This window comes from Podarcis filfolensis (assembly GCF_964270895.1).
Source record: "Podarcis filfolensis genome assembly, chromosome: 2".
Lineage (NCBI taxonomy): Eukaryota > Metazoa > Chordata > Lepidosauria > Squamata > Lacertidae > Podarcis > Podarcis filfolensis.
In genome coordinates this window covers 81,222,398-81,239,375 of record NC_139605.1, presented here as the reverse complement: position 1 = coordinate 81,239,375, position 16,978 = coordinate 81,222,398, and the positions used below count along the sequence as shown (strand labels likewise).

The 16,978-nt window shown below is 50.8% G+C and overlaps 1 protein-coding gene across 9 annotated transcripts; it reads right to left on the bottom strand.

Annotated features, from left to right (window-relative positions):
* Positions 1–163: 163 nt before the first annotated feature.
* Positions 164–16,831, bottom strand: LOC310756269 (uncharacterized protein). 9 transcript variants are annotated; one of them, XM_083599983.1, is made up of 6 exons: positions 15,545–16,831; positions 9,106–9,610; positions 8,506–8,587; positions 6,797–6,963; positions 2,909–5,689; positions 164–762 (listed from the first exon to the last, which is right to left on the bottom strand). In XM_083599983.1, exons 2-6 carry the CDS (start codon positions 9,524–9,526, stop codon positions 350–352), a joined length of 3,864 nt encoding a protein of 1,287 aa, XP_083456109.1. In that variant the 5' UTR covers positions 9,527–9,610; positions 15,545–16,831; the 3' UTR covers positions 164–349. The 9 variants fall into 9 exon arrangements, with proteins under 9 accessions (XP_083456109.1, XP_083456107.1, XP_083456111.1 ...); XM_083599981.1 differs by lacking the exon at positions 15,545–16,831 and adding an exon at positions 15,251–15,478; XM_083599985.1 differs by lacking the exon at positions 15,545–16,831 and adding an exon at positions 15,251–15,478 and having other exon boundaries at positions 6,881–6,963.
* Positions 16,832–16,978: the final 147 nt, after the last annotated feature.

Sequence of the window (16,978 nt, the reverse complement as noted above, 5' to 3'; positions counted from 1 at the left end):
GGTTAAGAACTTTGCTTCAGGATGAGAACAGAAATTGTGCTCCGGCGGCACAGCAGCAGCAGGAGGCCCCATTAGCTAAAGTGGTGCTTCAGGTTAAGAACAGTTTCAGGTTAAGAATGGACCTCCGGAACAAACTACTTAACCCGAGGTACCACTGTAGAGCAATCATCTCAGATAGTGTTTCTCATCAGCTGCCCACGAGATCAGGAGAAGGAACACCCCCGCAGTTGGCTAACACTAGATTCTGAAGTCCCTACAGGAACGGCTGGATCGTACCTAAGCGGAGGGGTGTTGGGGGGAAACAAGTCAAAATGCCCAAGGGAAACTTTCCATTTCAAAGGAAACAAATTCAGTGGAAGGTCTCCACCTCCACCACAGTCCAGTCCCCGTGCGGGGATGACATGTCCTCTGGGGAGAAGCTCGTCACAGAAGTGATGCTGGCGCGCGATTCATCCAGAGGAGAGATCAGTTCGGTCCACTTGCCAATCTCTGCTTCGCTGCTCAGCGCCCCCTTCCCACCAGCTGCCCCGGAAGGGGCCTCCGCTGAGAAGAGCAGCGTCCGGCTGATCAGCTGCTGCACCATTGTGGCCTGGATGCTTCCTAGGTGAAGAGCCTGGTCTCGGGACGCAGCGCGCAAATGGCGGCTCCCGTCCTCTTCGTCCGGGCCAGGAGTCTCAGCGCCACTTTCCACTTCATAGATAGTGGAGAGGATCTCTGACGGACAGGGTCCCCAGGGGAAGGGCAGGCCAGCCCCATTGTCACCTACAAACAGGGCAAGGAGCTTGGGTTGGAAAAAGTGGCCCTCAGGGTGGGGTGGTGACGAACAAAGAGGAAGTAACAGACAAGAAGAACACAACAGGAGAGCAGGGGAAGAGAGCCTGGGCTTACTTCTTTCTTTTTAAAAAGAAAACCTGAGATGCTTCTCAGCCTGGCAAGAGTTGCCTTCAAAAATTGCTGTTATCTATTGACTGAACCCACCACCACTGCAATGCCTGGGCTGTGCAGAACCCTTTTGTTCAGATCGCCTACTTTGTCTCCCTCTAGTATTGTCCCATCCAGATATGGGGCCAGCTTAATGGACATACAACAGCTGTAAGCACTGCATGGGGACCTGGCTAGGGTTGCCTTTCGGGATTCCCAAGCAACTCCCCATTCAATCATGGTCCCTGTCAGACAGCCACTCCCGAGTTTCTCAAGATGATAGGTTGGGCAGGTGGGCAATTAATTATTAAGAACTTCATTGGCTTTACAAAACTTAAGCTAGTTCTTAAATCAGTGTTATTTCTTCTTAACAGCATCTATATTTTCTGGAGTCCTAGTTGACCATTTTACTTAGAAAGCCAACCAGCAGCAGAAAGATGTATCCATCAAGGAAGTTGTAGTTAAGTTGCCAGTCAGCTCTGCCATTCTTTTGACAAAACAGAACACCCAATCATTCTTACTGGGGACCCAAGTATTTTTCAGCATGTGACCTTGCTAGTCCAGTAGACTTCTAGTCCCCCTAGAATGGGAATTAGTTTGAACACTCCCCCATTTCACCACACCTATCGCTTCTAAAGAGATCAACCTATGCTCTTCCTACCACCCTACAGAAGGTCACAAGGTTAAGGTATCATACTCCAAGATTACAACTGTAACAAAGCTGGTTTGCCTAGATCAGTTGCCGTAGCCAACTTCATAGGACTAAAGTGGGGGGGGGGGGTGTCTCATAGACCATAGACTCTCCTGCTTGATGCTGGAATTTCTGAGCTAAAACATCTCCAGCAGAGGGCTGCCTAGCTTCTGCTCAAAGACCTCCATCCCCCTAGATACCGGTAATTGGGTTTGCTGCTTAACTGGTCCTTGCCATCAACAGGTTTCTCCTGTTACTTAAGCCTTAGGTCTAGTCCAGGCCTCTGGAGAAGCAGAGTGGGTTTTGCCCTCTTCCATGGTATTCAGTCCCATTTCTAGAAAGCTCTCCTCCCTGCTAGCTGCATTAGAAGAGGCCTGTTCGAATTTCAATTCCTCTTATATTTGATAAGGCGAGACTCACTTCAGGGGCGCTGCCTGCAAGACTAGTCTGAAGATTGCCATAAGTATAACCCCTCCCCACCAAATGCTCTGCAGAGCCTTTTTTTGGCAGGGCTTCATCCAGTTCACGAGAGAGAAGCAAATAGTGATGGGATCCCATAAAGAAAAATAACCTTCACTGAACAGGGAGGCTCCAAGGTCACTAGAAGCAACTACTAGGCTCAAGGGCTGCTGAACAAGGCTAGGAAAGTGTATTGACCTTGATGGATTAAAATTCTACCCAGCTCTGCAAAATATTCCCATGATTCACTGCTGCCAATATGCCAGTCAGATTTGCCCCAGTTCATGTGCAAAACCAACCAAGGTTTCTGGGCTACTTGAGCAACACAGCACACAAGAGGCAGCTCTCAATGACAGGGCTCCGCATTGCGTCCCTAACACCTGAAAAATACGTGGACTGTCCTTGGTGAGATCTCGGAAGCAAAGCCACTTACAGCCGCGTTCAGTTAGGGCTCTCTGCTCTCTCCAAGCCCCCAACCCCCCCACCTCAAAACGGTAGGGAACAGATCTCCTGGAAAAACAAGACAGGCCAGATCAGATAGACAAAGTGATGCTTTATTCAACATATCAAGACTAAGAAGTTTACCCTTCTCAGAAAACACGCTAAAATACACACAGTTTCCCGCGAAGAAAAGGGGTTGTCGAGATTGGGGGGGGGGAGAGGTATCAAACACAAAGAGACAAAAAAAGTATGCCTGTTTGGCTAGAAACACAGATGGAACAGGTGCACATGGAAGGAGAGGGGCCGTCTTCCTTCCCTACAGGGTACTATTGCACATTGAGATACCACAGGTTGGCACTTTTGACACAGACAAGGCAGGTTTCCTCTATACGTTACCTGCAGCCAAGCTATAAGTGGCAGTGAAAGGCTGGGATGACTCTTCCCCCTGCCCTCCAGGCGTCTTCTGGGGAGCTGGCGAGGCCTGCAAGGAATGCTGCTCCCAATCCACGGAGGCCTTGCTGCTGCCGGTCTCTTTGGGCAGCTGGTCCTTGCTGCCCTCTTCGCTCTCGAGGGAAGAGAGGCCGGGGCTCTTCCCACAGCTGTCGGTGGAGTGGAGGTGGAAGGCGCCAAAGACGTCGCAAGAGGCGGCAGAGTTGGTGGAGGCCGGGGTCTCGGTGCCAGCGTCGCCAGAGCCCGGCTCGTCAGACTCCTCCACGGAGTGGGGCAAGGACGGCTTGCCCGGGAAAGAAGTCGACAGGCACACGGCTGTTTTGGCGAAGCCCGGGTCCTTCAGGAGATCGGCGTCCAGCTCGGCTTCCTCCTCGGAGGACACGGTGGGCTCAGTGGGCGGGTCGCCAAGGACTTCGTCAGCAGGCAGGGTCTCTGCCTCATCGTCTCCCTTCTCCATGTGGATGCCCAGGTCCAGCTCGCCGGGCAGGTCCTCCAGGGGGCTCAGGAGCTGGTGGCAGGTCTGCTCCAGTTTCTCCTCCGACTTGGACTCTACCCCGGAGCTGCTGTCATAGTCCAGCAGTTCCTCGGGGGTGCTGGTCTCGCTGCTGCTCTTGCCTGCCAAATCGGGTCCGCTTAAAGTGCTGGACTTTGAAGAGGAGCCTCCCCTCTCTGGGGACTGGCTCGTGGTCAGCACTGTGCTACTCAGCAGCAAGTCTGGGAGCTCGGGGAGCTGGGCAGGAGGCTCCTGCAGCAGCTCAAGGCTCTTCAGGGGCAGGGTCTGGGGTTTGTGCACCAACACCTGAGCCACACCGCTCGGAGAGAGCTCCCCTGAGAGATGGGGCCGGAAGCCTGGCGCTTCCCCTGCAGGAGCCTCCTCTCGGTTCAGGTTACCCCCCCACATTTCCAGGAGCACTGGATCATCACCGCCACCATCATCCGCAGGGCCTCCAATTGCGGGATGTCCACCCAAACAACTGCACGGGTCGCTGTGGGCTACAGAAGGCTCTCCAACAAATTCTGTGGGAAGCAAGCTTTCAGGGGTCTGGGGAGAGACGGGGGCCTGGTCCTGAACAAACTCACCGATTACAGAAGGTTCTGCTGCATGCGGAGGCTCCAGGAGTTCATCTTCGGTATAAATGGCAGCTGTTTGTGGCCTCTCAGCCTGTGGAGAAGTGACCACTTCCTGTGTTACGTCACCACATTCAGCTGCAAGCTCCAGCGGGCTCCTCCTCAGCCTCTCAGTCTCTGCCTCCAGTGGGGCCCTGTCCACCTGCCCCTCCACCTCTGGGCTACGAGGCAGGCTTAGGACCTCATCCACTTCATGTTCGGCTGCCCAAGGCTCTGCCATAGTTTCCAGGGGAGGACCTGCCTGGCTGAACAAGGAGGGCTGCTCCGCTGTAAGGACAGACACCTCCGCTGCCTCTGCTGCCTGTGCCAGAGGTTCGGCAGTTTGGGCCTCTTCAAGCAACCCAAAATCTGGAACCAAGGACCCAGGAGAATGAAATCCTTCTACACAGCTTGGCATGGGGACATCTTCCCCAGTGGACACCGGCGTGCCGGGTGACGAGAGGTGGCTTATGCCTTCACAAGGCTCTTCCGCGTCAAGCAGTAAGTGCGGCTGCTCAACAGCCACTGGAACATCAAGGCGCGGAAAGACTTGCTCCTCTAAGTACTCAGAGTCTGTGCCTGCCTGCCTAGTCTGGGAAGATTCCAGCGTTGAAGTTTGGGAAGCAAGCCCCGAATCAACAGGAAGGGATGGTTCGTAAGTGCAAGCTGCCTGCAAGCCCAGTATTTCGTCACCAGGGACGCTCAGGACCTCAGAGATCTCGTCATGATTCACATCTTGCGGTGGCAGAGAGACCCGAGGTGCCTCAAGGACTGCTGGATGCGTCTCGGTGGGAGAGGAAGAGACCGTCACATCTTGTGGGCTCGACGAAGCCAGAGGCGCCACAAGGACTGCTGGATGCATCTCAGTAGGAGAGGAAGAGTCCTTCACATCATCTGGACTGGACAAAGTCAAAGGTGTGACAAGGACCGCTGGATGGATCTTGGTGGGCGAGGAAGAGACCGTCACATCTTGTTGATCAAGCGAGGACAGGGGTGCCTCAAGAGCGGCTGGAGTTAGCACTTTCAGGCTGGGATGTCCAGCCCAGTCTTCCCCTTCCAAGCCCCCTGGCTCCAACTGCTCAGTCGCCACGGCTTCCACCCTGCAGGTCTCAGACACTGCCTCTTGGGAGTCTAGCAAGGAAACAGTCTCTACCTCTGCTGCAGGGTCTAATTGTTCTATGGGCCCTGCCTCCTCTAGGGAGATGCTTTCTGCTTCACCAGTGACCACCATGGCATGCCCTTCCTTGGCCTTCTGGACCTTCTTTGGAGAGGGGGCCTGCTCTTGGCTAGGAAGGGCATCTTTCTTGGGGAGCTTCTTGCCTGGACTGCCCCCTGCAGGAGGAGCCTTGGAAGCAGAGACAGCAGCTCTTTGTGGCGTGGGCGGATGCGAAGTCCCACCAGCCGCCTTGGCAGGAGTTCTGGGCTTAGCGGACTCCGAGAACTTCTTCAACGAAAGCTTGGTATTCGGAAGGGCGGCCACATTCCTTTGCCCGAGGTTTTGCTCGGACTGAGATTTGGAGCTTGGGAGTTTGGGGTGCCTGGAAGGGGCAGGCGGCATCTTCACAGCAGGGTTTGATCTTGAAGGCTTGGCCTTTGAGGCCGTGACAGCTCTGGAAGCATCTGGAATGAGAAATAGTATTTTAAGTCCATTGCAGCGATTGCCAAAGCTGAGCCTCTGCAACACGCGTCAATGCATGCTGGAAGATTTAAGCAGCCGAAGGTCTGATTCTCATGGCAGCTGCAATTCTGCTCCAAAGCCATAAACATTTACCCATTTTATGCCTGCCACCTGGTTTCAAACCAAACAACATAAAAGCCACAGTACCATCAACTAGGAATGCTTCGCTATGCACCACCCCCTACCCTAAAGCGATCTCCAACTGCTGCATCCCTTGCCTTATGGAGCCAGAATTTGGGTCACCTCAAACCCTCTTTGAAATAAGGCACCATTAGCTATAGTTTAATGCAGATATGCAATGCAGGATTCCCCATCTGATGTTGAACTGCAACTCCCACCATGTTGGATCACTGGTCGTGCTGCCTAGTGCCAATGGGAGTTGAAGTGCAACAACCTCTGGAGGGCACCAGGTTGAGGAAGGCTGGTGGAATGTATAGTCCCCCAACTAAGGTGGCAGCTTTCACTCTCAGAAAGTCCCTAACTAAAATCTCACTTCTACTTATGAACTCACTAGGTGGGCTTCAGCAAGCAGCTTTCAGCTGGAGGCATGCAACATGGAAATGCCAACCTATCTTCAGAGGATTGAAACTAGATACGGTTACGCGGGTTTCTTGACGTATAGAAGTGCTATATAAATGTCTCAATTTCCAGAGGGGCAGCTGTGTTAGTCTGATGCAGCAAAAGTGATGACGCGTACTTGTCCCATGCCTAAAAAACACGGGTCTGAGCAGTTTCCTCTCTTTAGCTTGGAATAGGAACAAATAGCAATCTGAAGAAAACCTGATTGCTGTTTGCACCGAAAGAGCTAAAGAGGGGACAAGAGCAGGACAAGAGGAAGTGTGGAAAAGCCCATAGACTTGAGCCTACTTCATGAGATGCATGTACGCTGTGTACTCTTGTGAAGATTTCCTCATTTCCTTGTTACCCCCCCCCCAACTATATATATCCAAGATTCCACAGAATGTGGAACTTTTCCCTTTCTGCATTATGCTGTGGAAGGCTCAGAACTTCCCATAAGCCACATAGGACATACGTATCTTCACATATACCTCTTTGTGTAGCCGGACTGCTTTTCTGCTGCGCTACTACAGCTTGACCAGCAGCTGGCACTGCCTGCTTAGGTTTCCCCACACCTTTGCCGTTGGCTGCGGTGCTATTGGCTGGTGGTCTGTTTAGGGCTGATGCAGTTGAATTCTTGGTCCCTGGCAACCAAGTTCTGAAACAGAAAGCAACAAGATTATGCAGGGGAGAGAGACTGTAGCTCAAGCCTTTCGAACACACAGGGGCCATTGGTGCCAGCATGCTGGTGCGTTGGCACAAATGCTAGCACTTCCAAGTCTTTGGCAATTAGCTGTGACCAGAGTGGCAAGGTTATCCCTGACAAATGCCAGCCGTCAAGAGAAGTGTTCCAGTGAGAAAGCTATAAAAAATAGATTTAAAAAATCAGATCACTTCCTCCGTTCTAGCCGCTCCTTCGGCCTGAAGCAGCTTCAGATCCTCAAAGCAAGTGGGGCGGGGGAGGGGGGGAAGAGGAAACACAAAATTAGCTGTGCTTCCCATTCCTCCACTTGTTTACAACATGCAAATCAGAGCCCTGGGGAAACGCAGAACCTTCCTGGAGAATATCCCCACCCCCGACTCTCCGGGCCTTGCCTCCAGTCATTTCCAAGATTAAAAGAGGAAATGCATAAAAGCAAATTAAAAGTAGGCAAATTTACCACTACAACTGCTATTTCTCTGCCCACTGCTTTCTTTTTGGTATACTGTACAGACTGCCCCAAAGGAAGTCAACGGGGCAAAATTCTGCCTGTAGATTTGCCTTAATTGCCTCTCATTTTGAAGAGCTGGCAGAGTAAAGATGATTAAACTGATTCCTTTTTTTTAAAGTGTGGCACATCACCAAAACTGGTATTTACTCTAGGCAAGGCAGCCTCTGCAGTACTTGCCAGCACAGTTCAAAATACTGCTTCAGTAACCATCGCTTTTAGCAGAGAACTGCCTGCTCCAATGTGCAGTGGGGGAAGCACTGTACACAAGGCGATTGTGGGCCACATTTTCCTTAATCAGAATGGAAACTACACTTTGGTTGAGTTGGTTCAGGTACTGCACTGTTGCTAAGTGCACCCTATCAGTCTATTCAGAGACTGCAGAGGTAGGACTTGCAGCAGATCCACAAAAACAGTACATGTGGTCATCTATGGGATGCATCGTTGAGTGGGAGGTGCACATTTTTTGTCGTTGCTATGGTGGTGTTCAAGAAGCTGGCAGCCCCCCCGCCAATCACTCATCACATTACAGACCCCCATCCCACTGTCCTCTGCACCTCTGTTCTCTTACTTCCTTCTCACGGAAGCAGGGCTGCATGTACTCACTAGGACACGAGTCCTTTGGGCCCTTCCATGTTGCGGAACTACAACTCCCATCAGGCCCAGCGAGCATGGCCAATGGTCAGGGATGATGGGAGTTGTAGTTCAGCAACGTCCAGAGGGCCAAAGCTTCCCCACACCTGCACTAGGATGACAAATAGCCACTGTGGTGCCAGTGGACAGTGCTGGACTCAGGTCAGTCACCCTCTTAGCCTGGCCCGCCTCCTAGGGCTGCTCCTGGGACAGAAGTACATGCTTTGCATGTACTGTATTAGTTACCATACCCAGCATCTCCAGGCAGGGCTGGGAAAGACCCCTCCCTGAGACCCTGAACTGATGCTGCCAGTCAGTGTTGGCAATGCTGAGGTGAATGGACCAGCGGTCTGACTCACAGCTCCCTGTGCTCCTCCGTTCCATACCTGGGGGGCTTTGTCTGTTCGGGTTTCTTGATTTTTGTGGAAGTTGCCTTTGGTGCTACAGAAAGAGCAAAGAAGATACTTGCCTTAAGTAAACAGCTGATTAAAGCACAGAACAAACTATCAGAAGACCCTAGCTGGATAAGCATGAAAGAGCTATCAAGTTGCCAGCAGAACAGGGAAGGGTCCTGGAACTTCATTGCTCTACCAGATTTGAGTACATGGTGAGTGATTATCACAGCCAGGTCTGTGCACATATTTGCAAGGTATACAAGTGGAAACCTAGGAAAAAAACACACATTACTAGGGGGTTTTAGGTGGGGGGCAGGGAGGAAGGACCCTTCAGTTAGCCACATAGTTCCATGTTGTTCCCAAAATTTGGCCCAATTTGGAGAGGGAGGGTATATAGGAAGTTACCATTGAGTTAAGCTGTGTTTGAGGGAACCTGGGCCAGATCACAGCCTTCTCTAGACAAGCATGTCTAGGAACAAACCTCAAAGGTGCCATGCAATGTCTTAAGGGGCTTAGCACAGCTTTAATAACCCCCTGCTGAAGAGTTAGGCTGGCAATCCATACCTGAAGCCGCCACCTGCGTTTCCACTTTTGTGGGTTTCTGCTGCACCTCCTTCTCCTGACCGATCCTTTCTGAAGTCTTTGGCCCGCTGGGTTTGTCCCCCATGACCTTTTTCACTGCCCCCTTAGCAGACAAGTTGGTGGCAGTACTGGCCTTGGCCACAGGCTGCTTCGTCTGCAACACGGGGGGCTTCCTGGCTGCTCCATTGCTGAGCATTCTGGGGGCGCCGCAAGCAACTGTAGGAGGGCGACTTGTAGCGGCTCCTGGCTGCTTCCTGCCAGGGGCCTGCACTGGAGCCCGAGGGCTCCTGCTGGGTGTTTGCTTTGCTGCAGGTGGACAGGCAGCCCGGGCTCCTTTACTGGCCGTTGCCACGCCATTCAGCCGTGGAGCTGGGTCTCCGCCAGCAGCGCCATTGTCATCCATCTTCGCACCGACTGGCACTGGGCAGGCTGTCTGTATCTCTCTGAACCGCTAGGCCAGGTGCAGGGCTCCGTTTTCACCTGCGACCTGAAAAAGAGGACCACCAACACTTTGTGTGGAACCCCACCCCAATGAAGCTCTGCGGGGATTGTGTGTAGTATTGCAGATAACTCTCACATCCCGTTAGTTCAGCAAGCTGAACCTAGCTGCTTCGGATGCAAAAAGCCAGCACTGACTATATACACAAAAGCATTCATATGCGGCCATCTAGTCACATGAAGCTATGTGCAGCTTGTTGCCAAAAGCTTTCAGAGAGGTGGATTCTACGTTGGTGGACTGCAAAGAGAAGCATGAAAATCCACGCAGTACGAAACTAATTTTCTAGGGATGCCAAAGTCATAGTGGCAGCTGCCTTGTCTTACTGGTAAGTCAGATCAGTCAAGCAACAGTTGCGTTGCTATGATCCACCTTAGAGTCACAAGGCCAATGTTGTGTTGTTCATTAGAATGGCCCTATTTCTGCCCCTGTGCAGTCCCCTTTGTAGAGCAAATTGACAAATCAGGAACATTGCCGCCCAGAGAGCAGCATTTGCCCATGGCTGGCAACTATTTTAGCTGTCTACTTTGCAACAAGAGTTCCGTCACTCCCAGCAAAAAAAGAAAAGAAGAAAAAGTGTTCCATCTAAACCAGAGCACTCAAGCTTTGGAGATGTGGTGAGAAATAAAACCAAATCCACCAGCAGAAGGAGAACCTGGTATTCCTCACCATGCTCTGCTCCCTGTGCCTCCCCGACTGACTTATCAGTGGAAGAGCAGCTGGCAGGGACAGGCCAAGACAGAGTATAACTTGAAAGGAGGACCCTTCCCAGATGGCATCCAATGGACTGTCAAGGCATTTAAAAGATCACTACAAAATTTACAACCACTACTGTAGCTGAAATTTATATTCAACAATAAATCCTACGCCACAAAACCAAGGCAGCTCAGAGCCATACTATTAGATAATTAGATCTCCTATCGAAGCCCTTTTCAGTATGACCAAAGAGAGGAAGTTATTTTAAACATGTCTTAGCTTTGGAGGTTGGGGTTTTTTTAAAAAAGGGATTTGTTGAGGACAGCTCAATTCCTGCCTCTAAACTGAGGAGAGACTCAAAACTTTACAGGGAAAGTTGAAGTGCCTCTGAGACAAGGTGAACAGCAAAACAGAAGATTCAAATTTGTTTCAGAAAATGCCTCACTCTTACACACACTTGCTTGGAGCCTATTTAAAATGCAAGGTTTATTCACATTGATTATCCAGGATTGGCATGTAGCATACAAAAGAGCAGAAGGCCTTATGCAACTGCCATGTACTGAATCTTGGGTTGATTTGACGAGAGCAGCCTCCGCCAACAAATCAGCCCCTGCCAGCACAGCACGCTGGCTGAAGCCGAAAGCAACTGGAGAGCCTTGGGTGCACCTGATGCAGTTTGCACAGCAGGTTTGGGACCAACCAAGCCTTGTTGCCAGTGGTAATTTTGCACCCGGGCAGAAGTGTGATGAACTGTGGCTGCAGAGGCTACAATACATGATAGCACTCCTCTCCAGGGGAGAGGGCAGAAGACAAGGGGGGGCGGCTGCCAAGCCACGTGGTCCAAAGTTGACACTACCAATGATCTATTTTCCTGTGCAGGAAGTGAAAGACTAACTGGCCCTTGGCAGCCTCTGCACAGTCTTCCCAGGCAATAAGTGTCATAGAATACTTTGCCCGCTGCCCATGAGCTGACAGAGCTGACTTAGTTAGATAGGTCTCAAGTCACCCACTGACTTGGGAGGCTCTTCCACCTATATCCTAGGACACCCAATGGTCCACCAGCAGATCACATTACCTTCTGCCCACTCTAGAGAAGCCATATGCAGAAAGCTTCAGTGACTGCTGACAGCTATTAGATCACGAAGGCAGTTCCCAGGGTCATTTCCATTCTGCTCTTAGAGCACAAGGCAATGAGGGAGCTATGGGTAGAGTCTTCACCCATATTTGCTTATTCAGCTGGTTGTTTTAAAGCCCTAACTGAACATCCAGGACATTTAGCCACTCCTATGCTGAAAAGAATGGTTAACTTTTAACCCATTGTTTGATGTGGGAGAGAAAGATGCACAAACAGCACCATATTTGCAAAAAGCACATTTGTTCAATGCAACAAGAATGAACTTTATGGGACCAACCCCTTAAGTCACACTTGACACAACACCTCTCCGCGTAAATAACCTTCCCAGTCAATATCAGCTATTGCCAAACAGTTCTGATAGGAAACTTTTGCCCTCCCACCCTGTTATTATCTTAAGAGGTCATTTTGTTTTAATACTGTACTTTGGTTTCTCCTGACCTTCTTGTCTCCTGCATGGTCAAGTTTCAGTTTCACTTTCTGCTTGCTGAAAGTGTGTACCCTCCAAATTCCCTTATACAGTGGTACCTCGTAAGACGAATGCCTCAGAAGACGAAAAACTCGCAAGACGAAAGAGTTTTTCGTTTTTTGAGTTGCTTCGCAAGACGATTTTCCCTATGGGCTTGCTTCGCAAGACGAAAACGTCTTGCGAGTTTGTTTCCTTTTTTCTTAAAGCCGCTTGAAGAGGTGCAGTTGCGACCGACCGTGCTTCGCAAGACGAAAAACCGCGCAAGACGAAAAGACTCGCGGAACGAATTAATTTCGTCTTGCGAGGCACCACTATATATGCATATACTGCATATGCAGTTCCTTGGAGTATCACAGAAGCTAGCCATTTAACTTATAAGTCATAACCAGCCTCTAATTTTTATTTTCCATATTGTTTTGTTAATGAATACAACTTGACATTTTAAAACCCAGCAGAGCTAAGTGTTGTTCATGCTACAGTTGAACTCTTTGAAATCTCTCTTACACACACCCTGCCCCAAATTGTATTTACACTTTTCCCCCACCCTTCTACTGCCCACCATGAGTACCTTTCAGTTGTCTCAAATATCTTGTTTGGTTGTTTATAACCCACCGCAACATCCTGGCATGTTTATAATTCTGCATCACCCAAAGCTGCAAAGCATATGTTTCAGTCCACATCTGAGCCCAAGGCAGGCCCATGGGAAAACCTGCTTCTTTTCTAGCTCTTGAATGCTGCTGCACATTCTCTCAAACTTTCCAGCTACATTAGACACTCAACCCTCCCCCCTCTGCTCTTTCCTTGAAGCCATAAGAAGTGCAAGGGAGCTGCAGCCTCTCCACCCCCATCACACCTGCCCCCAAAGCAAGAGAGTTAGATCATTCCAACAGTCACCCATTCACTTTAGTTTTTTTGTTTGTTCCAATTATTGTTCCAGGAGGAAGAGCTCTGCTAGCAAGCCTATAATTTCTCTTCTGGTTTTGGAGATGGCCATTACATTCCCCAGCTACAACCTTGCCGATCTGCTTTAATTACACAAAGTAAGTACCAGGGAGATGGATCTAGAAGCATCAGTGTGTAAAGACACAGTTACCTCTGTTTAGCTACCCCAATCCATTATCTTCCCCCCAGCACAATCATCCATGACTTCTACTTCCTGTTAGGTTAGGTAAAGGTAAAGGGACCCCTGACCATTAGGTCCAATCATGGCCAACTCTGGGGTTACAGCACTCATCTCGCTTTATTGGCCAAGGGAGCCGACGTACAGCTTCCGGGTCATGAGGCCAGCATGACTAAGCCACTTCTGGCGAACCAGAGCAGCGCACGGAAACACCATTTACCTTCCCGCCGGAGCAGTACCTATTTATCTACTTGCACTTTGACGTGCTTTTGAACTGCTAGGTTGGCAGGAGCAGGGACTGAGCAATGGGAGGTCACCCCGTCGTGGGGATTCGAACTGCTGACCTTCTCATCGGCAAGTCCTAGACTCTGTGGTTTAACCCACAGCGCCACCTGCGTCCCTGTAAGGATAGGTAGGTGATTAGATTAGCAGACATCTCTCCCATTTAAAAACTCACCTGATTTGATGCATACTCCCCAAACTTATTTCCATCTTATAATTGAAGAACTTTACCTCACCAGTGATTTCCCTTATCCTTCAGTGTTCATGCACTGCCCTTCCTTTGCACACTTCTGTAGCAACATCCTTTCAGTAGCAAATGGTCCATACACCTTGCCCTAAAGGGTTTTATTCATTCATCTCAATCCCAAAATGGCTTTGCCTTTGATCTAGAGCCGGGGTCAGCAAGCTTTCAGCAGGGCGCCGGTCCACTGTCCCTTAGGTCTTGTGGGGGGCCAGACTATATTTTAGAAAAAATGAATGAATTCCTATGCCCCACAAATAACCCAGAGATGCATTTTAAATAAAAGCACACATTCTACTCACGTAAAAACACACCAGACCGTCCGCAGCCTGGATTTAGAAGGCGATTGGGCCGGATCTGGCCCCTAGTTTGCCAACCTATGCTCTAGACTAGCCCATTTCTGCATCTCTCAGCCATCCATCTAAACGTCACTAGGTCACCTGGATTCCCCCACCCCCATTTTTTTGACTTTATTTCCTGTGGGATTCTTCCTGGAAGGGTAGCCTCTTTCCTAGAGAGGAGCTAATTCGGGGGGGGGGGCTATTTCTGTTGCGTACAAAGCCTTAATACAAACTTTTTTTCTCTATTTTAGAGACAGGCTCCTTTACATGTATACTGTGACAGAGAGGGAGAAAGGAACCCCTTTGTCCACTGTCAACTACATGGGACCCTATGAACGGTGAGATAGTTGACATTTGTTCTTCCAATAACCAGCTGAGAGAGATTTGGTTCAGTTTGCCTTTCCTGCAAAAAGGCAGCCTCAGTTTCATTTTATCTTTTAAATGGATTCATTCAGCAATACCAGGGAAAGCCTATTCACTCTCACAAAGAAGCACAGGGTGGGGCTGTGTGTTCATACGAGATGGTAGCTCATCACCACTGCAAATCCCTCCCTTAACAAAGGAAAGGGCCTGCACATCGTAGGAATTGGTCCCTCCTGGTTTCATGCGAGACTTTTTAGGGATGGGAGCCACTTCCCCCTGTGGCCCCTGACATTATGGAGGCTTTGTGTTTTTGTTTGTTTATATATAATATAAACCTCGCTTTTTCAGTACCCACGCTTTTAATGCACTTGTAGCCTTAGCTCGCTTCAATCAGCTTGCTGGAAAAAACCCTTTCACATCACGCCTTTTTTAAAAAGGAAAAAATGCCCTGCTTACTGCACCCAGAGAAAGTGCAACAACAAGAATAGCCACCAACGGGTACAGCAAATGCAGTGTGCAGCTCCCCTCTCCGAGGGTGACGAGTTGGTCGGAGAGGGACAGCGGACGGGGCTAACAGGCTAACACAGCAGATTCTGCCCCGAAGGCTTCACGAAGCCCAGAGAAGAGCCTGGGATCCAGCTCCCAGTCTTCCCTTTGGCCGGGAGGATCCATTCAAAAACTGCCCAGCCTAACAAAAAAGCCAACACCCCGCCCCGCCCCCCCCCCCAGATCAGGGCTGTTCGCTCGGTCCGCTTTGCACCTGCCGGCGCCATGTGCACAGGAACCCCACACGCCGCTTCCCCCAAATAAGCTGACCCCCCCAGCACGTGGGAAACCGGGGGAAGAGAAGAGAAGCAACCCGCCCTGCCCAGCCGTGGGGGGAGAGGAGAGCCGCCCCGACCCTCTCCGCTCCGCGCGCAGTTCCCAAAGCTCCGGCCAGGGGCCGCCCGCCGCCGGAACTCCCGGCGCCCCCTCGACGGCTGTTACCTCGCTCGCTCGCTCGCGGCGCGCCGGGAAGCCGAGCCAACCGTTCCTCGGCCGCTCCAGCAAGCGAAGGAGCCCTGGGGGGCTTTTGTCTCCGTGCAGGGGATGCTGCCGGCCGGCCTGGGCGTCGCTGGTGATGCTGCCGGCGGCGGCGGCGCCTGCCCTGGGCGTGTGTGGCCGGAGGGCGCGAAGGAAGGCGGAGTGGAGGAGGAGGCGGCGGCAGCGCCAGAGACACACAAAGTAGGCATGGGGAAAGGGGCGGGGCGGGGGGAGAGCAGAAATGCCCCTCTCAATTACCTGGCCAGCCAATGGCAGCGCCGGTTGGGGTTTGGAAGGGATGATGTCACTCTCGCGGGGAGAGGCTGGCGCTGCGCGGATCAATTGTGTCTTCGGCTGCGCCGCCGGCAGCTATTATGGCCCCCGCCCCGCCCCCGCCCATGTGGCAGCTGGTTAATAGTAATTCAGCCGCGGGGGAGGGGGTAGCGTTAACCCTCCGCCTGCCGGAGCGCTGATAGCGAGCCTGCTACTGTCAGAAGAGGACACACGGGGCTGGTTCACACGTGCGCGGATATATCCCCCTCCTGACCTGACCTGTGAACTGGTTTTACTGAAAAAAGTTGTTCGAGCAGGGGCCGACCCGGGGTGGCAGGACCCTGCCTGGGTCAAAGGGGCCCTTAGTGGGCCCTCCTGGCAGACCGGGCTGGCCCACCCTCCCCATCCCCAAGCAGGCTCACTGTCTGGCAGTGGTACTGACAGGAGCACCAGCCAGGCCTGCACAGTTTTACTTGCCTGCTGTTGCCCTTTCCCGTTTCCGCACCATGAGGATATTCTGGAGGGCCACAGTCTCCCCATCCATCATCTGTACTGTAGCCCTTCAGTTCCTCAGACAGTGATCTCATCCGAAAGATTTGCCTCAGGCGTTCTAAAAACTATAATATCCACAGAATGAAGAGACAAAATTGGAAAGGCTGGAGTGATCTACTACAGGACAGACCCAGAAGAAAAAGCAACTGAACACAACATTTTGTCAAAGGAACCAGCCCAAACTGGTCCTTTAAAAAAGCCCAACAATTTCAGTGGTTTCCTCAACAACTTTTGGGGTGTCCTGGTTTTTACTTTTTGAAATATGGTACGGTATCAGCTGCCAACAATGCCTTCCTAGTGTCTGTATAGGACAAATAAGCAAGCAAGGACCCACAGTTAAGAATAAATGGGCACAATGCTTACATATATTTTTTTAAAGGCAGCATAAGCTAGTAGGAAGATATTTCATTTTCTCAGGACACACTGCTGCTGACCTGAAAATCACCAGCATTTAACAACAGCAAAAACTTTTACGAGGACTCCAGCGTGAAATTGCTGGATTAGAATTTATGAGTAAATTTAATCCTATGTATTCAGATCAGGAATTTCTGTCTCATGATCTCTTGTATTTCATGACCTTTTGGCCCAGTTGTTCACAATTGTTTTCTCTATAGCCATGTATCTGAATATATGTTTGATGAACTGGGCTCTAGTCCACCGAGTCTTATGCTACAATAAATTGGAGACTCTTCAAGGTGCCACAAATCTTTCTGGTTGTTGTGTTGTGCTGTGTTTTGTTTTTAATCAACATGCCATCAGCCTATGTCCTTTGTGGCAGCAGAGTCCAAGTGGCTTACACACCCTGCTATATTTTACATCATGCTACTTCTGAGGGCTGCTTTCCAAAATCAGCTGAAAACACACCAC

Bases quoted from the DNA above. Each gene is read 5' to 3' on its own strand.
- LOC310756269 (XM_083599983.1), bottom strand. From the start codon at position 9,526: ATGGATGACAATGGCGCTGCTGGCGGAGACCCAGCTCCACGGCTGAAT. The intron at 8,588-9,105 runs GTATGGATTGCC...CTCTTTCTGTAG, and splicing joins AACGCAGGTGGCGGCTTCAG to CACCAAAGGCAACTTCCACA. The intron at 6,964-8,505 runs GTGAGTCAGACC...TTTCTGTTTCAG, and splicing joins ACGGAGGAGCACAGGGAGCT to AACTTGGTTGCCAGGGACCA.